The following is a 20,732-nucleotide window of genomic DNA, read 5'->3' on the forward strand; positions in this document are numbered from 1 at the left end:
TTTAAAATTATGGGACTAGACATCCTTAAAAAGTGAATTGCTGTTTTGTAAATCTTTCTAGCAGTTCGCTTGCAAAGATGGACAAAACATCCTTCTTCAAGGATTATTTCAAAGGAACCTACCTTTTCATATTATCTATAGACCAGCTTATCCATAGCTGCTGTCTTCTCTTGTCTAAAATCCTAAACACCTAAAGGATCTTTTATTTTGGGACAGATTCCTCTCAATTAAGTGGAACATAATCATGGTGTTCCTTCAAGTACTATTACACCTCCAGAGTATTTGAAATTGCTGAAATTAATTTACCTCTTTATGTATCTGTCTAGATGCTTTCCTTGCCAGAGTGGGTAGACTCTGCTCGATCATCATCATCATCATCATCATCATCACTCCAATAGGAAGTTTTATTTGTTAAAAGAATGCTGAATAGAAAGAACTGTAATTCAGGTGTCCCAGATTTGTTCATCACGAAGGATCTTCACAAGAAATGGTCTGAGCAGAACTCATTTCATGTCACTAATTCCCATGAAAGGGCAGGGAACCTGTGCAGCTGATAATTTGTGACTGAAACTGTGATTTACTTCCTTGCTATATCTTGAGGATTAGGGAGTTATAAACAATATTATTAGCACTGCTGTTCTCCATTCCTGCTTGAAGTTTTTGGTACTAGAAGCAATCCTTATCATTATCACAAATTTTTATGCAACTGAAATCAACACTTGGTATCCTCCTATTTCTACAGGTATTTCTTAGTATCCTCCTATTCCTAGAAGCTCCCAATAGGAAATGAAATAATTTAGATTAATTTAGTTACTGCAGGCACTGTAGGAATGTGGCATTTCAAATCTCCAAATTACGCTTCATTAGTGATTTTTTTCCATGAAAACTGCAGGAAGAACAAAAGGACTATACTTATACTATTCACAAAGAGTTTTAGACAAATTTGAGCTTGAAAAAAAAATGGTTTATTGTTAGTAGATATGCAGAAGTGTCAGAATAAAATACATCAATCATAAACTTGAGAAAGCAGGAACTGGAAAAAAGTGGCTCCCAAAGAAATTGTTCCATTTCATTCCATTTTGAAAACAAATGGTTTTTTAAAATTATTTTAAAAAAAAGTCTCACCTTACTGATTTGGACATCTTCATTTTCTTCAGGGGCTTGTCCTCCTGAAAGCTGTAGTCAAGAGAACGTCTTCCCCGAAAGTGATACGAAAAGGCATTAAACTGTCCTCTGGTTCTACAGTCTGGAAACAGACCAGAAATTACACATAAACTACAGCATATTTCAGCAATTAATGTATGAATATGGTTTGGCAGTGTCTTCTGAATTGGTAAAGGCAAGTCATACATTCAGTCTGATCCCTCTGGAACTGGTAGATGGCAGATGAATAAATCTCAGTGATAGAATAATTTAAGCTAGTTAGATGCAGAGAATGTGAACCTTGATTACCCACAGACCGGCTTTTTAGTGTGAAAAAAAGGAGTAATATAATTATAACAAACCCATATATTGGGTTTAACTATTAACTATTTAACTATTTACACTTTATTAACACTATTATTTATTTATTAACACTTTAACTATTCTTCTCACTTCTGAAATTTTCACTCTCTTGGCTTTTAATTATTTTCTGGGCAAATAGGGCAGCTACATAGGAAGAAAAACAATGACAGAAAAACCACTCTGTGGGTACCTCATCTATCCCAGCAATTATTATTTGTTATTTTTGCCATCTGAAAGAGTATTTTCAATTTAATTCCAAATTTGCAGACAAGCTTTATAGGTTGATGAATCATATTTCCAAATCTGGGGAATCTGAATGTATCACCCTACCCTAAAACTCCTTCCACCACAGAGCAAAAATCTCAAGCCTGAAAATGAGCTATGACAGAAATCTTCTCCTAAGATCCAAAGAGAAGTCTTGGCAGGATGAAGAATGTCTTTCTTCCAGTTCTCTTTATTTAGCCTTTCAAACACAGTGAGTATTTGGAAAGATCCCATTGAAGAAAGAAAAGGAAAACAAAATAAAACTGCAACTGTGCTTGATAGAGGAGACAGTGAGAAAAAAGAAGTTTTCTCATTTCTGTTCACAGAAGCTTTAAAGCTAAAAGTAATAATGGGCCAAGCTGAGGCAGGAACAAACTACATGATCAACTGCTAGAAGCAGAATCTGCTAAAACCGAAGGGAAAGCCTAAATACAGGATGCCATAGGCATTTCTCAGCTAAGTCTGGTATCAGCAGAATTAGCCATGAAAGAAACTGAACATGGGAAGGAGCAATCTTCTGTAATGTTTCTCTTAATTTGCACCAAAACAAATTAAATCAGAAACTCAATGATATTTATAAAGTATTTTTCTGGGATTTAGACTGAATACCTGAAGTATTAACACAAGTTACTGCAGAAGTTTCAAGTCTATAAACAGTGCTGAAATGAGCAAGTCGAGAAACAAATGGAAGGTTGATCTGATTACAAAAAAATAGGTATCTTGGATTACTTTTAATTGTGTTGAACTTTTATGCATATTAAAATATTATCATTTCTCTGTTAGGAAAAACTTAAGTTTTTCTTAATGGCTTAATACCATTTAACACACAAAAAAAGATGATTACTGACTGAAATATAAAAAAAAAAAAATTAGATCAAAACCAATATCTACAAATTATTTTTGAACACAAGTTATCCACAATTCCCCTTCCCTGTGCTTTCCTTGCAGTTTGTCCCATTCTTTAATAAATGCATTACTTTCCTCCTGTAATAGCAGCACCACCAAAGAACCACACGCTATTTGCTGCCAACATATTGTTCATTTCTTCTTGTGTGTTCTGCTGTTTCCCACATAACCTCCTTGCTGTCCACTCAGAAAGTAAACTCGTTCAGATGGGAACAGACCCATGTGTCTGTAAGAGGCTCGGCATGAAGGCATTTTTGAACACCCTTAGACACTTCTATTTTTAGTATGGTGAGAAAAAGGATCGTACTGAAGGGTTCCTGAAGAAAGAACTAATTCTGGTCAGAGGAATTCTTTTGACAAAGCAACGTGCTGCTTAAAGTTTCCCTGAGTATCACAAAGTCTCTGGTTTCTCTTGGAAGCAATATGTAAAAGGTTTCTGCTATCCTCCTTTGTTTAGTAACTGCTACAGTCATCTTGCATAATACAGATTTTTGGGGGTTTTTTGTACAATAACACAATGGACCATTGTTTTTTTCCATTCTTAGGTTGCTTCTTAGAAACAAAGGTCTGAAATCTTGGGAAGGTTTTATCACCTTAGACTGGTAAATATGAGAACCATATGTTCTGTGACAGCTTTAAGCACACAGATCTGACTTTCTGAGTTTTTTAGAACTCAAATATGTCAACTTGCCAAATTACCAGCTCATGTTTTTGGTTTCTCTTTCAGGTACAATAGGGAGGAATGCCACGGCTGAGAGGTGCAGGACAAAATGCATCAGCTTTCAGACACCCTACATCAAGAAATTTCTTCTCTCTTCTTTTTTTTTTAACTTTTATTCTTAATGAAGACTATCTTAGAAGTAGCAGTAAATAAGAAAAAAATAAGCCTGAAATTCTGTTGTGTTTTTTTTTTTTTCCCTTGCTTAACTAATATGTCCCCAGATTAGCTATACCCATTCTATTTAATTTTCTGCAGAAAAAGTGAATGTTTAAAAGTGACCTAAGAATTCTTTTTCTCTGTGGACAGTTTTTTCTTCCAGATGGTAGCTAATGTTGCATTACAAGTGTCAAGCTGATCCATTTACAGAATCACACATAATCACAGAATAATTTATGTTGGAAAAGACCCCTGATACCTTCAGATCCAACCTTTGACCAAACACCCCCTTGTCAACTAGACCATGGCACTAAATACCATATCCAGTCATTTCTTGAATATTTCCAGGGTGGATGACCCTCCCACCACCTCCCTGGGCAGCCTGTTCTAATGTATAACAACCCTTTCCATAAAGAAATTGGCATTTCTATTTGTATGTGGAAGTCATGTCCACATCTTTAGAAAATCCTGTTTCCCACAAGGTTTTAAAAATGCAACTATTACGTAAATTGGATAATAAAAAAACTGATAGAGAATTATAGTGCAGTCTTAATCCTCTGTGAATCACTCCTCAAAATCTAGGCCATGGACAATTAACCTAACAGTAGATTAAAACAAAACAACTTGAAAGACTGAGGAAATGTGAAGGAAAGCACATATATCTATTTGATACTAGTTTGATTCTCCAAGATTTATTGTAGTTAATTAGGTTGCTTTTACTGTAAGCATTTGTATTAAGAACTTGTAGACATGCCAGTGGGACCAGTAAAAGGGTGGAGAAAGACTAAAAGTATCTGATATAAAATGATTTTTTTTTAAGTAGATGTTTTCACAAAGCAGCTACTTAAAAATTGCACAACATAGGAAAGCAACCTTTCACACAAAATGAAGCCCTAACTCAAAATAGCTGGTTCTGTTTTTGCCAAAATGGGCCACAACCCTTCACATTGCACACTATATCTTCATTTCTTCTGTTGAATAAGACTGTCTTACAGAAGATAAATTTAACACCACCAAAAATGTAATGTGGTGGTCTGAAATCCAATACTAATGTGCTCAGATCAGAACAGATCTATTTTGCAAAAAGATTAGTTAAACATCTGAAAAGGAAAATGTATAGAAGGTAGAAGATGAAGTAACAACTCAGATTGCCATCTGCCACCTGGCTAATATACTGGGAATTTTAAGAATAAAGATGTTTCCTGTCATTTATCTCAAAGCTCACAGACTGAGCTTCAAGGTCAGTCTACTACCAGAACTAGAAGGTTCAGATGTTGTTGGGAAAGCAAATGTCCAGTTTGGTAATATATAGCTAATGATAAGACTAAGGATATTTAAAAACCTATCATGCTTTCATGATTTAAATAGGTCTTGGATGGTCTTCAGATAGATAAAGGAGAAACATTAGGTTCTTGACACCAAACCAAAGGAAATCCAACCTCTCCAGTGGAAAAATTAAGTAGGACTAGTTAGGGGACTTTGAAGATCAAAACATGCAGCTTTTGGAATACAAATCAGTAAGAAAAAGTAATTTCAGACAGACTGAAAATCCATGGAAATTTTTAAAATAAAGACCCTAAGAACTGTCCTCCCCACTAGACTGTAAAGTCAACAGTGTCTCAGAAAGGCAGCAACAGTCCACAGAAAAGAAGGAAATCCTCCAGCTGCCTAGATTTGTAGAAATCACTGAGACACTCAATTAGGATGCTTTCCTACCCATGTTGATCTTAGAGTCAATGAACACTGACATAAGGCAAGATTGCAGCCTGACTGTCCTCCAGAGACATCTGTTTATTGCCAGCAGTGGAACTTTGACAGATCTGGCAACTCAGTCAGGAGTTTGAATTTAAACACAATGATTGAAGCCTATTGCTACCCTGTTGCTCTTCACAAGGGATGGCAACTACTGGCATGAAACTCCTGGTAGCAAAGACAAAGCAATGTCATAACTTAAATCTCCTTATCTTATGTTTATGAATGTAGAATTGTATTTAATGGATCACAGATACCTGAGAAAGATAAAATATTTTTGGTTTGGATGAAATACAAATAAAAATACTGATTCTCTGAGTAAAATTTGTAACCATACAAAAACACTGGGCAATATTAAAGACTTCCACTTAAAGATAAAAAGGATGATGTCCTTATAATTACAAACCCTGGAACTAAATTTTAGTAGCCTGGCATAGACTGAATTGTTACTAAGCTAACAGACACTGTCTTTAAATGTAAATTTAAATGTAAAAAGATAATTTGAACGTAGAAAGCAAAAATATATGACCTGACCAAAGCATATAAGTTTTGGGTAAAAACAAAACCTTTTCAGGCATAAATCATATCATTTTGGTATTTTGAGAGTTCTTAGTGAACAATATCCTCAGTCAAAAAAGAACTTCCAGTCTCACACAGAGATTTCTGTTAAAGTTTTAAAGTGTTATTTCCACTATAAAGCACAGAATTTAGTGCTTTGCCCAGTGCTGTTTAGTATTCTCATTGAAGATTAAAGGACATAAGGAGAAGTGCATAGTAAGATATTAATGTTGTCAGTAGAGAAGCAATAGACAGCATAATTGTTCCTCTGCTCTTAAAATACAAGAGTTCATAAATATAGGTCTCATCTACTGAAAGCATTCAGATTAAGAATGTGTCTAAACTCTTCTAATGAAATTCAGTAGGATTTAAACATTTGGTTATAATTTGTTTAAGGCTGCATTCCTGAATTAAAAAAAACAAAGAAAAAGAACAATATCTGACAGAGGAGATAGGCTGTTCACTAACTGAGAAATAGTTAAGAAAAATCTTTCCAAATCAGTTTACACTTATAAGGATGACTTGCATCTTATCTGAATCACTTCCTCCAGGGTCATTGTCCATTGTCCTCCTGGGTCCATGTGAAACCTCAAGGGTTTTGACATAAAACAAAAGGTTAAATAATTTTTTTACTTTGACTTACAAAAAAAAAAAAACACACAAACACAAAACAAAACCATAAAGTGTGAAACTTTTAAAGATTCACATTTGAGTAATCATGAAAGCATACACTGATTACTTTAAAAAAAAGAAAACAAATTCAAAATACACTTCTTGCACTAGAGAGCCTGAAATAAAGCACCAAAAGTTTCTTGTTCGGAAAATTTAAGGCTCGAGCGCTCTTTGCACAAATAAAGAGCAGCAGCAAATCCAGCAATTACTCATCATCTCTGACAAGACAAAGAAAGGTAGAAAGTGAAGGAAAACAGAAGAAATCTTGTGCACTTCAGTGGAACTCCGACTTTTGCCATAATAAACTACCAATTCTGTTGTATGATTTGTCAACTCAAATCTAAAGGTAATCTGTTCTTTTTGTTATTATAAAGAGGAATAATTCTTTGCTTTGTAAGAAGGAAATACTAGCTTGACTCAAAAAATCTACAAGGCAGATTGTTACAACTAAGACATTTTTCTATTCTTCATATGGAAAAGTATTTTGACTTTTAACAAAACAGGAAGGACAACAAAACCAGATGTGTTTTTAACCAGGCTGAAACAGCTGAACACATGGGTCACTTATGAAACATACATAAAGGGCAATGAGCAATATTCTGTCCTTGAAATTTAAACTTAGGATAATTTTAATTTTAAAATCATTAGAAGCATTTAATTCTGAGGAAGGGTTTAATTTTTTTTCCTTTAAATAATGAACAATAATAAATTTAAATAAACAAATCCCTTTAATACATTCAACTCAAAGTAAATGCTGTTCCTGAGTGGATGCCCCACCTCAGAGGAAGAGTGACTACAGAAGGAAAGAAATTTTTATATCAGTTACTTAAACTGAACCCCACAGAAAACGTCACCTGCAAGAAAACAGCCACACATACTTCACTTGCTCTTCATTAACCCCTGCAAGGCTTAAGGAGTTCAGAAAAAGGGGATACAAATGGAAATTTTTTATAAAACAGTACTTATTTACCCTTTCTTTGGCTTGACAGCTGTCTAACTGTGCTGCATCCAGTGGTATTCTCTGGTAGCAACTTTCTTGAATGAAAATGCAAACTGGGTTGCTGAACATGAGAATACTCTAAAGACTTTCCAAAGATAACATCTGTTCTAAAGGGCTCAGTGATAACATAACATTTAGAGAATCAACACATAATTTCTCAGAACAGCTTCATCTTTTTTACAAATCAATATAAAAAATGTATTTGTGAAACTCTCTGTCAAGCTTCGTGAACCATGGCAAAGTAAACTTATCCTGAATTGGAAGAATGTGCTTTATTTATGGTAAAGCATTTAAAGAATGAGAATTGATTTTCTCACAATGTTTCTGGCATATGTCAGGGAATTTTTGAAGAGATTCTGGAAGACTTTGTATTAAAATTACAATGTGTCAATAATGTCTAGCTTTTTAGAAACTATTAACATTAATTTGGGAATGGTAAACCTGGTAAACATTGTTTAAAAAAACCCAAGTAACCTACCAATAAAAAAAAAAAGCTGTAAAAATTAGGAGTAAGGCCTGAAAGGTATTGTATATGGGGAATACTGTACGAGATCTTATTGAAATATAAAGTATTTATTTCTGTTAGTTTCACACTGATAACTGACATTTTGAACAGTCTTCAAGGAAGAATTTTCTTAGAGAGTGCTTTTTTTTTTAAAACTTGTTTACTGGATAAGACAATACAGTAATCCATTTAAAAGCTAAGTTATGCAGTAACTTTGAATAGTAAATCTCTATCTACCTTTTTAATTATTAATGATATCTGAGTTTGTTCTCATGGTGCAGCCACATGACTATAAATCCTTCCTCAGTATTTATTGTATCTGTAGCAGACTGAAGAGACATCCTCTATCAGTTTAACTTTTACCTTCTGCATTAAATTCTGAGCTGTATCACAAAAGAACTATTTCATTGAGGACAATTATATCTTACCAAAAGAGTTAAATAGACACTAGTGGAAGATTGTGACTTCTTTCAAAAATTAAATCCACCAGTTCTTTATACGTGCATTTCTTTTAACAGAATATTGAATATTCTACTCAGCAGTAGTAAACTCAAGAGAATGAGCAGTAGAAAAGACGAAGAACACAGACCTGGGTACCTTCCATCAGCAAAACTACAAGGTATTAGTATTGAAATATATTAGGGAAATGATCAGATTCTAATCATATCAACCAATACTACCCTTATCCTCTGAAATAAGAGCAAGGCTTTTCATACTAGGAATTTGTTTGACAGCAATTTCTCAATAATAAGAGTTCCAGAGAAAAGTTCCCAAAATTCCTGGATATACTTTCGCAGCCTGGGCATGCCATTTGAATTTTGTCCAAAGAAAATGATAACATTGTCAAGGAGATCTCAAGAAAGAGAGGTCATTGTCCTCTGAAGCATTTTGTTGTTGATGCTACTGAAAATCACTCTGCATGATCCAGAAGATTCTCCTGGGAATGGATTCTAACTATGCAACAGTTGCAGAGAATTCTGATGTGATGATGGCTGAAGAGAGGCCACGCAGAAAATCTGTGAGATAGAAGCCAACATACAGGCCACCAAGCAGTGTCCTGTGCTCCATGCAGCTAAACAAGTCCTATTTTGGGAGAAAAAAAGCTTATTTTTCAGGAAAAAAAAATTACCCCACGCTCCTAACTTTTGAAGGAGGTGGCAATGAACAAGAATATTTATCCGCAAAAGAAAGAAAACAAGTAGCCAATTATCTACACCTTGAAAAGCTCAAATCGATGCTATTTTTATGAGGTGTTTATTTAATACAGAATATGGAATGATTTCCCACTTAACAGGGGCTAGGCTTCAGATTAGAATCTGTAATATCTTAAAAAAACCCCAAAAATAGTAAAATACCTTCTTACAATAAAGCAGACATTTAACAAACTGCACACACCTCACTGCCCCCAAATACACCTCTATACAGACCTTCACAGCAATCTTGCCACATCCTGAGGTCCAGTTTAGGAATATCTTCACAGCTACTATATCCATGTGGGAATTCAGCCACCTTAAAGACATCATGTTGTACCCTGGTTATGTTGTCACCATTGTCACACAAAACTCTGGCAAGAGATATCTGCTTGATCTGAGTGAGCTGAGCAGGCGTGAACACACCCGGGTTTTCATACCATAACCTGTAATCTCACAGAAAAGACAAGTCTGCTCGTGAAAAGAAACAAGTGGCAGTTTTTCAAAGATATTAAAATACTGTGCTCAGAATGAAATGCATTTTCTCATAAATCCTGTTCTCAACTTAACATTCTATCAAGGGACGGATTCAAATGCAAAAATCTTAGTTCCTGGTGTCACTTCAGCACTACCTGGTGTCATGCTCACACTCTGAAAGGGATGAAATCTTCAGAAAATTATTTGATTTCTCTTCTGTTCTCATTTTGATGTCTTGAGTATCTCTGGACACCTAAAATGGCACCAGACTCTGAAGTTAAGGGTTCTTTTAAGTAAGAAACTTAAATGACCGTAATTTCTTTCTTCAGGCAGCTTTCTTATGATCATGAAAAACTTTTGATGGAATTGCTGAGATTAGAAAATAGTTAATCTATTTCTAATTTACTATCAAGATAAGTGAGATGATTTAATTCACTAATGATTTTTTTTCTTTTAAACTATTTTAATTACTATATTGATTGAGGGACTTTCTCATGTTCAGTTAATTCATTATATTCAAGTAAACACTATGGTTTCAAATAGTTTGTTTTTCATACAAAAAGAGCTAAAAGCCTGTTATCAATAGCAAATATAAATAATACATTACTATAAAATGCAAGCTTTACATGGAAAAGAAAATTTCTTAAGTTACTGATTCTAACTGCCTACTGTTCAGATTGCTTGTAGTGTAGTATTCATAGGGGTTATATATAGAGAGTGATACTGTTCCAACCTATGCTTAACTAACAGCCACAATTTCTTTGCCAATAAAGTAACTCAATAAGAGAAGCATCATGCACTTTTTCAAAAAGGCAAGTGACTTGAAAACCTGGCAAAAGGAAACTCAATCTGTGCTGGCTGTCATGTTTTTGGGGGTCAGTATGACATTCACCACAAAAAGTAACAAAATTAATAAAGAACCATGGCTTCTAACAATGTTTTAAACATATATTCTTCATCTTTTCAGTTATATTTAAAATCATAAATGAACATAAAATGGAGATTGCTTTGGAAACATGATGTTGCAACTGTTACTAAGTATCCTTAAGTTAAAATTCATTTTGGTTTCCATGGTATTTTAATGTACCTGTCTCCATCCCGAATACGCCTGAACTGTGTGCTTAACAGACACATCAGAGTTGGCCCCAGTCGACTCCCTGGAACTAAGTCTTCCACCATTAGAGCAGGAAATAGGTCTATGTTCAGTGGAGAGCCATACAACCTATAAAACGAAAAAATACAAATACTGAATAACAAATATTTTATATTTACAAAATAATCAGTACTAAATCAGTAATAAAAGGTAATGGTGAATCTAGGAGATAGAAATAACTCACAGGAAAAAATGTAGCGATAGCACTACATCTTTTGTGAACAAGCTGAGAGTGTATACACAAGAAATCCTGCAATGCAGGTTGTATACATCAGGTGGGTCTGCATGTCTAGCCTGCAATTTTTTTTTTTTTTTCTCCTAGCAGCTTTCTTCTGATTTCTTAGAATTGTATCTTTTTAATAGTTTATCTTTCCTGTGCCCCTGTATACTTTTTTTATATTACTATAGCTGAGACTAATTCTCTGTCTTTAATTTTGAGCAAATAAGCTAGGGGTGGCAGGTAGATGTAGACCTAATTTCAAACACTGAATCTCTAGAGAAGAACTGATTACTGGTAGTGAAGGATGTTCACATGACAGTACAGTGGACAATACTGACATTTGTTTCACTGTACAGAATTAATGGAATTGAACATCTAAATACTTGCATGAAGTTGGCATTTAATATGACCTTACACTGAAATAGCATTCATTTTTAACAGCATTTACAAAACTAGGCATTTCAAATTAATAATTTCATGAGCACATGCAGTATACATTACTGCATATATACTGTATATATTCTCACTGTTCATAGAGATGCAGAAGTAGAAAAATTATCCAAATGTGGAAATTTTTAACATCTATTTTCTGGTACTGATGGAAGTTTCTTAAAAATCCCATTAAGTCTTAGCAAGTATCTTTTTCTAGATAAGACATTCAGATACGGTTTTTGCATGCACATTTAGATAATTGACTTTTTCTTCACCTCAGGCTCACCTGCTAAGTTTCTCCCTGATTTCAGGATTCTTAATTTCATTTTTCAGATCTTCAAAAGTCTGAGCTGAAGAAAGATTACAGTAAACTCTAAAATCATGGTAGGGAGGAATTCCATGATCTCTGCCTCTCTGAATATTCATAGCTGCCAGATCTAAAGCCACAGTACGTGCCATGGAGAAGAGTCTTTCAGTTAATTCTGTATTGAGTAATTGTGAGGGGACACGCATCTTACCAGCAACACCAAAAAATCCCCTTAGAAGTGGATCAATGCCTCCTTCATTTACAATCCGAAATGGAGAGAAGAATGCCTTGTGAAGAGGTAGATGGCCTTGTGGAATAGGTTCAAAGTTTTCATCCAGTCGATACAGAAAAGGATTAATGAGTGTGTGACCAAACCTAAAAGCGGCAGTTGCAAACTCATTAGTTATGCCAGAATTAACACTGGGATCATAACCCTTATATTCGCCAAGCATCTTCATGCCTACCTCTCCAAAGATCTTAGGGAGCCAGTGGCTAAATGTTATGTGTTGCATTTCTGCACCAACAATTTTGCGTGTTTCATGATATATTGTGTCACCATCCCAGTGAGGATTGAGTTTCAGTAGCTCTGTGGCAATTCTGTTGTGCTCTCTAAACCACAATGTGTGGATGCTGGTAAGACCCAACTGTTCGTTAGAGCGCTGATCGCCAGCTAAAAAGCAGGGTATTGGGCTCTCATTCTCATCTCTCATACATTCTGTTGGTGGGCCAGTGGCAAATGGAAGAAGGGGCTTGCCAGATCTCTGTACAATGCCCTGCCTCAGAAGACCCCTTTGACTCGCCAAGTCTCTGATTTCTAGTGCTTCGTGGTCTGAACTGCCGTACACATTGGATGCATCAATGTATGAAGTCAGCTGGTTGATCTGTTCTCGTGGGTACACAGAATTCATCAGGAGAGATGTCATGCCGCTTCCACAAACTGGGCTGGAGCGTACGAAAAACATGCAGCGTGCGCCATTTCTAACTCTGGGATCGTTTGGTGGTATCATGATAGAAAAGCATGGAGGATCATTGGTACAAACAGAACTGCAGTGCTGACCATCTGAAAACCTGGCCTCACTTAGCGCAGCCACGGTGAGGTCAAGGTCATGGTCAAGAAACTGACCCCACTGCATGAGCATGTGAGTGTACTGGTCGTCAGGAGTTACGGTTTCCGTGCCGATCAGAGTAGTTGAAACCAAGCGAGGCATTGGGAGAGCGTAGCCATTAGAGAGTCGTCTGGGCTCAATTCCCCGAGGCAAATTAAATCCATTTTCATAGACTGACTTTAACAGACGTTCAAAAGCTGTCAGAGAAGCGCCCCACATGGGATGCTGAAGGTTGTTGCATGTTCCATCGTGTGTCCTGTACTTCTGGTGGAAGCACATATCGGAGCAGTTGTTCACTCGCCGATGGGCTGTACAGCCTGAGAGATTGGCTATCAGATTCAAGTACTGTGGGGATACAAGGTCATTATAGTGATAACCTGAAAGAGAAAACAAAGAAAGAAAACTATCAGAGAATTCATAGACTCATGGTCCCCTCCAGATCAAGAATATATTTGAAATGCTATTTTATTTTTTATTTTATTTTACATTTCCCACCAGATTAAACATCCCTATTTTTAGATAAGGACAGCAATAATCATATATGTATATTTGAGCACAGGTCATTTGAACAACTTCACAACTACTATGTCAGGAGGAAAATCTCTAAAATGCCAATTCAAGTGCAACTTTTACAAAATGATCACAAGAGGAGCTCACTACTTATTTGGTAACTTAGGAAGGCAAAGATGTTTTCAGAAAGAAAAGCCTCATATTGAGACAAATAGAACATTTTTCTCATGTTACTAAAAGCATTTTAAAAAATGTCAGTTAACACTTAAATGGACTTCAAGACTTTAGCTTTTGAGGCTTGCTCATTCCCTGAACAATAATTTTTTTGTTTTGCTTTATTACAATTAAAGTTGCCAATTTTAGGAAAAAAAAGTCAATGAAAAAATAAAATACCACCAGCAATAGAGCCAAACGTGGAATGATTTCTAGGACAAACATTGTGGAGTAACTCATATCCACATTTCCCTGGATGAATTTCTATATGAAAGCAGTGTTTGTGTAGCATTTGGCAAAGATTCCCTCTGCAATCCACAGCATTCACCTCTGGGATTAAAACATACTTATCATTTTCCTGTATTTTTTTTCAGTTCATAGAAGAATAATACCTACAAAATATATACTGTAATTCCTTAGAGTTATGTTTTTAGAACCTCAAACTAAGCTTACGTACTGCATGATCTCTGTTGTGATATGATGGTGTGTGGAAGGACTGAAGACCATGAGGCCTCCCAGTACAGTGTTGGCTGACTGCAAATAATAGAAGAGTCAGCCTATGCCTTGTCCTTGCTGCCTATTAGGAATCATTGTAAAAGTGATTTTTACTTAGTTTGAACATTTGAATTTAATTTCAGGAGGAAAAATTCTGGCTACATCTAAATTATCGACTCGTGTGAACCAACAGAAATGCCTCAGTAAAGTGAAATTTTTGCTGCTGAGTAAAACATACCTACTGTATCCAGGAGTAGGTTTCCTTCAGAAGATCTTTACTTTGTGCCCCTAGACTGCATGTGGGCCTGGACCCGATTTTTCATTTAAGTTGAAAAGAATTCACATTGTTCAAGACCCTATCACAAATCATACCAAGGCACAGGAAGGGGGGACAACTTCAAAAAGGAGCCCCTGGTCCAAAGCAAAAGGCACACCACGAGTGACTAATGGATATAGAGCGTGCATGAACAAGGTTCCAGGATCCAGGAAAAAGTCCAGAAGGTGGAGTATTTGGCAGTGTAGATGTACATTTAGCTAAGTAGAAACCATCACACACCACCATGGATCTTGATTTGGAAAGCTGGCAGTCAGGAATAAAACCAAACAAACAGTATAAAGGCAAAAGGAAAAAAGGAAACGCTTGAGTGTAGAGGGGTACTGTGCTCCCACAGGCTTCAGGAGTTCCCAGCATGATGGCAAGAACTCAAAAATATGAACTGAATGCAGTTTTGCAAGGGGTTGGTATCGGTTAATTGCACACAGTTGGGAAATGTCACTTTTAGTCCTGAGCTCAGTCCCAGTGCGCCTGCAAAGACAATAGTCTTCATCTAAATTCAACACATAAACCAGTGATAGGCACAACTGGCTCTCTGCCAACTCCCACAATGCAGGGCAATTGCAAACAAACTACCTAAAGCCCAGCCTTGTCTTTGCCCTGAAAGGGACTGGGCTGCTGAAAGCTGCCCGGCGGGGACAGGACCTGTGCTCGGCCAGGGAAGCTGTTTTCTCAGCCTCAGGCTATGAGTACTCCACATGGTTCACAAGTCAAAGCAAAGATCTCAGAGATTTAGGGCTTGCTAACATGCTCATGTAGACATACAGAAACTATTTATGGAATATTCCATACCAGGAAAAAGAAAAACAAACCACAGAGCAAAATTTGTAAGTACCACTGGGTAATGCAGCAAAATAAACACTTAGAGGATATAATTCATAGCATATTAAAATATCCTGGCTACCAGGGCAGTTTAATTCTAGAACTACACCCAGAAAACTTATCTTCTTTATAATAACACTCCAGTTTAAATGATCATCATTCATTATGGAGTTCTTTGCTTATGATAATTATTCATTCAAATAAACATTTGTGGTTATCCTGATTGCCACCCCCACTTCTGAAATCAAGTTGTGAGCAAAACTCAACTGTGAACCTTTTGGATGGAATGACCTTCAGTACTAATTTAAAAAAAAAGGCTTAGGTTCTCTCTTTAGAAGTTCAAGTGGGATGTAATGTCTTCTGATGGAATAGATTTTGGCTTTCTGACACCAGTCACTAATCCTTAGTTACCTCTCACATTGTAGGCACTAACTTTGCCTCTGCTCTCTAAATGGTTGGGTGCTGGGCATTTCCAGTGCTCAGAAGCTGGCTAGCTCAATTCACATACAAACTTCTTTTTTTTTTTTTTTTGAAGCAAGAAAGATGTTTCATATAGTCACAGAAATATTGATTATATGGGACTTCTTATCCAGACCAAGCTCCTGCTAGAAGTAGAGCTGTTTCCAGCACTAAATACCTGGTCCAGCAGGCTTGAAAACCTGCAAAGTCTGAGACTCCTCCACCTTTCTGGATTAGTTGTTTCAGTGCTGCACTGGTCTTCTGGTGAGAAACTGTTTCCTAACATCTAACCTGAACCTCCATTAATGGTCATTCTCCTTGTTATACAGTCTGGCACTGTGAAGGAGAATTTTGCTGCATAGTCTTTCCTTGGGATATTGAAAGGTTTTGCAAAAAAAAAAAAAAAAAAAAAAAAAAAAAATCTCTGACTGGGAAACTGTGATGTTTCTCAACTTTTCTCAGTGCTAAAGCGCTAAGTAACACCTTTCATTTGGCTCTGTATTTCAAAATAAAACGAAATAAGGACAAAAATTACTATTAAAAATTGGAGTATTGGGCAATTTAAATGAAAACAGATTTATTTTATTATTCAAGCTTCCCTAAAAGCCAGGTTTCTTTGGATTCTGTAGGTCTGAAAAGCAAGATCTGGTTGCAAAGAGCATTTCTAATATCACAGAAAGTTGCCCAATTTTGTTTTAATTAACTAGTATCCATAGGCTTTAACACCACTTTTTGGTAAACCTTAGGTGTTTCACTATTATGAATCCTAGTCAACCAGTTCTCACACATCACATTTTATATATTGCTAGTACTGTATATTTAAAGCATGTATATTCAATATTCTTGCATATGCATCTAATCAGAGAACTAAACCAAACAGGGTGGCTCTTATAATACATCAGCCTTCAAAGAATTTTGAGTAAGTTTTTGTGGTAAACAATTCATCAAAAATTATCTACTCAGCTCTAATAAGAAGTAACGAGCTGCTTTCACTAGCAAATGTGACAGTACACCACATAGCTTGTTGTCTTTGGTCTTATAAATACTTAATAATTCATGGCCAGTGTTAAAATTTTCAGAAGTTACAATAAATACTCAATTATAAACATCAAAAAGAATATAATGAGTAAAAGTATTTCCTCTAGATTGTCAGTGTAGTTTTTGGCTATGTCTCAAGTCTCAAAAGCTCTCCTAAAACTCTATCATTATTTCCAAATGCTTCAATCCTATGTTTCAAGCCTATCCACACATATATCTACACACATTAGCTGTACTCCAGCTGGACTTCATGAGTGTGACTGCAATCCAATACCTAAGGGGCAGAACTTAAACCTCACACTTTTTTTTCCTAGTTATAAAAAGCAACAAGAACTGTGTTTCTCGTTACATCACGTCAGTGTTAAACAAAGCAATTAGTTTAGTATGACACTCATTTATAAAGTAGCAAACAATTCTTTGAATTCTATTGTGGTACATGCAGAAACCTTGGTTTGTAAGGTATACAAATCCTTCTTGTTATGTCATATTTTCTCCATGCCAAGGCACGCTGATATTAAATGGTTTTTCTTAAAGAAACAGGAACAAAACACTGCTTATTTTTACCACACAACAGAAAACTCTGTTCTGCTACGAGACAATGATCCTAATAAATAAACACACAGAGAATTAACAAACAGGATACATTATGCACTTCCATTATACTAAGTTTGACCAGCAGAAGAATCAGAATCTGAACTTTTTCCTAATATGTCAGTGTGAGAAAACACACTCCACTTGGAGAGCTCAGAGTTATATAGCAAACAATGTGCAAACCAAGGATGGAATTTGGTAAAGCTTTGCAAAGTCAAATACTTCACTGATTTCAATGTAATGGTTCTGCAGTTGGGACCAAACCTCAGAAAATTAATGTCTCCTGAAGTATAATGACTTAAAAAGACAAATACACATCAAAACAGAAAAAAAAGGAAAGAATACTGACTTGTTCCATTCAGGTCAACCATTAGACCATCTTGTACATGATCTTGAATAAGCTGTAAGGTCCTTTCAAATATTTCCCCAGCTCTTGCTTGCTCAACAGTGTATGGGTCCCTTGGGTATCGAAATAAGGCTAGCAAATCATTTGGAGAACGAGGACGACTGATAGATAATTTGGAAAGAAACAGTAAGTGTACACAGGAGTTACAAAATAACAACACTAAATCAATCATATAAATGTGCAACAACATGATTAGTACATACCTTGGTTACTCATCTCAAAATGGAAGGCAAACCAAGAAGAAAAAAATTCAATAAAATAATAAAAATTTAAATATTTTGTGGTAATTAAATACTTAGTAACATTTTAATATACATTATCTCAGCAGAAGAACTGCTGCAGCGAACAGAGACCCCAGCAGGAGTGTATGAACAATAGGAATCCTTACATGTTAAACTGTTAGTATCCTCAGAAACAACCAGACACTAACAATGCCTTTTAAGTAACAAAATGGTTTATTGTTTAATAAATCTCCCATTATTTCTAGCATACACAAAATTAATTCTGACTTCTCAATTAAAAAAAAAAAAAAAAAGAGATACCTGTCAAACAGATGTGTACGTGTTGAATTTATTGCTCTGTCAACAGTTGCAATTGCTTCCACAATTGACGTTTGTACAAAAGGATCTCCATTTCGGCTGACATTAGGAACTAGAGAAAAAGGAATTCACGTGTTATTGCAAAAATGGCCACACAAAAAAAGATACTTCCATAAAACAGAGTCTAGACACGACATCATTTTGGTTCTACAAAGTAAACCCTTGTTCTTTAAATGTTAGTTCATCCAAATATAAAACTCTTAACCATTTTGGAATTCTATCAAGGCATATTAAAGTAGAAAAAAATTAATTTAAAACAGAAGTTAACCTAAGCTTAAAAGTCATCTAACTTATAACTCAAAACCAAGATAAAGATAAATGCATACAGTGTTTAGCTGTCCTTTAATTAGACCTACAATTTCAAATGCAGATGACTGAATTAAAAATTAATTATTAACTTTTTTTCTGGTTTTTTATCAGATTTCAGGTGTTGGTATCAAAAGCCTGATCTAACCACTAAAATCAATGCAGATTTCTCCTTTGATTTCAGCTTGTTCTGAATTAGTATTGAATTCAGTGTTGAATTCAATTAGTATTGAATTCAAGAACTTAAAGGGCTTACAGGAATGTGCTGCAAGTGGTACATAATGAACATAATTTACATAATTGAATGAACATAAATTACTATTGTTCTTCTCCTGGTCTCAGTATAATAAGTAACACAGATTAGATCACTACTTTGTTTCCTACTTTACAATTATCCTTCTAATACTAGATTAAAACACACATGCTTAAATGCTATTTAACAACCGTATGCAACACTGGAAACTCAACAATGCATAGGCCTTTTTACACAGTGCTTTGTTGCAGCTGGATGTTTGTACAAACTATGCAGGACTAATAACCTTCCTTTCAGTCTAAACTAAGAACTACCAGATCCAGGGGCAACAGCCAACAATTTCCAGTGTTTAGATTGGAGAAGTCACACAGGATGAAGGGTAAAGTAGGGAAAAAGTCCAAAGCAAATATACTGGTATAAAATCAGCAGATGTACAAAATCATCTGACATAAAAACTGTTGTTTATAAGCTTTTCATTACTTCTTTTTTTTTCCCTAGGCAACTTTTCATTATTCCTTCCTAAGTGGCAGCTTAAATTGTCTATACATGAGTTTCATAGTCTAGACCCACTTAATCAAACTTAACCATCTATACCATCAAATAAAACAGTCCCTGGAACTCTATAGCTATAGATGAAGCCCCTTTCTGTGCCCTGAAGCCAGTCTCAGGCTTTTGGCAATATATTCCCAGCATCCAAAATCAGCTGACCCTTTCCACACTGCCTGAGGGCAGTAGTCTCTGATCCATCCTAATTAGCAACTGTACTTGTTTGATAGCTTCATTTTCAATAGCAACCATACAGAATCACTATCAGACAAGCTACTTATTTTAGGAAGAAATGTCATTTACAGGTTTATATTTTTAAATTTTAGTTGTTTCAGCATGATTGTGTGCCTTGAATGACATGAACAGTGCAAAATTGCAGTCTGTAGAAATCCAGCGGCTGGTTACCCTCCTTAGAGCTGTCTACATTAGATGTAAACTTGCAGGTCTATCTTTCTGATTAATGGTATATGTGGGCTGAATTATAAACCGTGGTCAGATGTTAAGTATTCTGTACTTGATTTTTGTTTAGATTATTTATTGCTAGCAGGGTTTTTTTTAGACTGATAAATGTTAGAAGTTAAAGCTCCTTGTAGGAGTCTCCCACAACACTTCTTTTTTTTTAATTTGGGCAGGGAGGGGGAATGACTCTTACAAAACAATGGAAAAGGACAGAATAAAATGGCCAAAGCAAAGCATCTTTAAAATATTATCCAACACAGTCAGCAAAACCTGTTCCCAGCTTCTATACACTTGCCTTTATTTGGTCTCAATCTTAGCAAAGTGTTTTGGTTTAGAAACATGTATAAAACATTGCCCTGTTTAAGAGAAATGATGCCATGCAAGTTTTTAGGCATTTCTGGCTATGCCATTATAAATACTATTTACACAGCAATTAACCAATACTTAGAATCTGTCCACTTGTTCTCCTTGATCCTCTGACAGCATCAGTTTTTAAAGCAGCCACAGTGAAACAGCATCTCATATCCCACTAGTTTGAAGGAGAAATTTCATTTATGGTTTCAGATGGAATGCAGATTATTAATTGTAGTTTCACTAATTTTAGGTTTATTTATGCTACATTTTAGAAGAAATTACCCACATTACAATTATTTACTGAAAATCAGCTAATAAGTAATTTTGCAGTTTGCTGATTTGAGCAGATGAGAATGATCAATTTACACCTGTACTAAGTGAATACCACTCATTTCCACTAGGGTTTTATTTCAACTCATGGT

At 35.6% G+C, this 20,732-nt stretch overlaps 1 protein-coding gene across 1 annotated transcript in view; it reads right to left on the reverse strand.

The window, feature by feature from the left end:
• The window catches only part of PXDN (peroxidasin), an 83,120-nt gene that overhangs the window by 5,977 nt on the left and 56,411 nt on the right, over positions 1-20,732 (reverse strand). The window contains exons 15-20 of the mRNA XM_059842821.1: positions 18,336-18,444; positions 17,737-17,894; positions 11,799-13,302; positions 10,795-10,929; positions 9,468-9,676; positions 1,126-1,246 (exon numbers count right to left, since the gene is read on the reverse strand). Coding sequence (XP_059698804.1) covers positions 1,126-1,246; positions 9,468-9,676; positions 10,795-10,929; positions 11,799-13,302; positions 17,737-17,894; positions 18,336-18,444 — 2,236 coding nt within the window. The remainder of the gene's footprint in view (positions 1-1,125; positions 1,247-9,467; positions 9,677-10,794; positions 10,930-11,798; positions 13,303-17,736; positions 17,895-18,335; positions 18,445-20,732) is intronic.

Source organism: Haemorhous mexicanus, chromosome 3 (assembly GCF_027477595.1).
Source record: "Haemorhous mexicanus isolate bHaeMex1 chromosome 3, bHaeMex1.pri, whole genome shotgun sequence".
In the NCBI taxonomy this organism is placed as follows: domain Eukaryota; kingdom Metazoa; phylum Chordata; class Aves; order Passeriformes; family Fringillidae; genus Haemorhous; species Haemorhous mexicanus.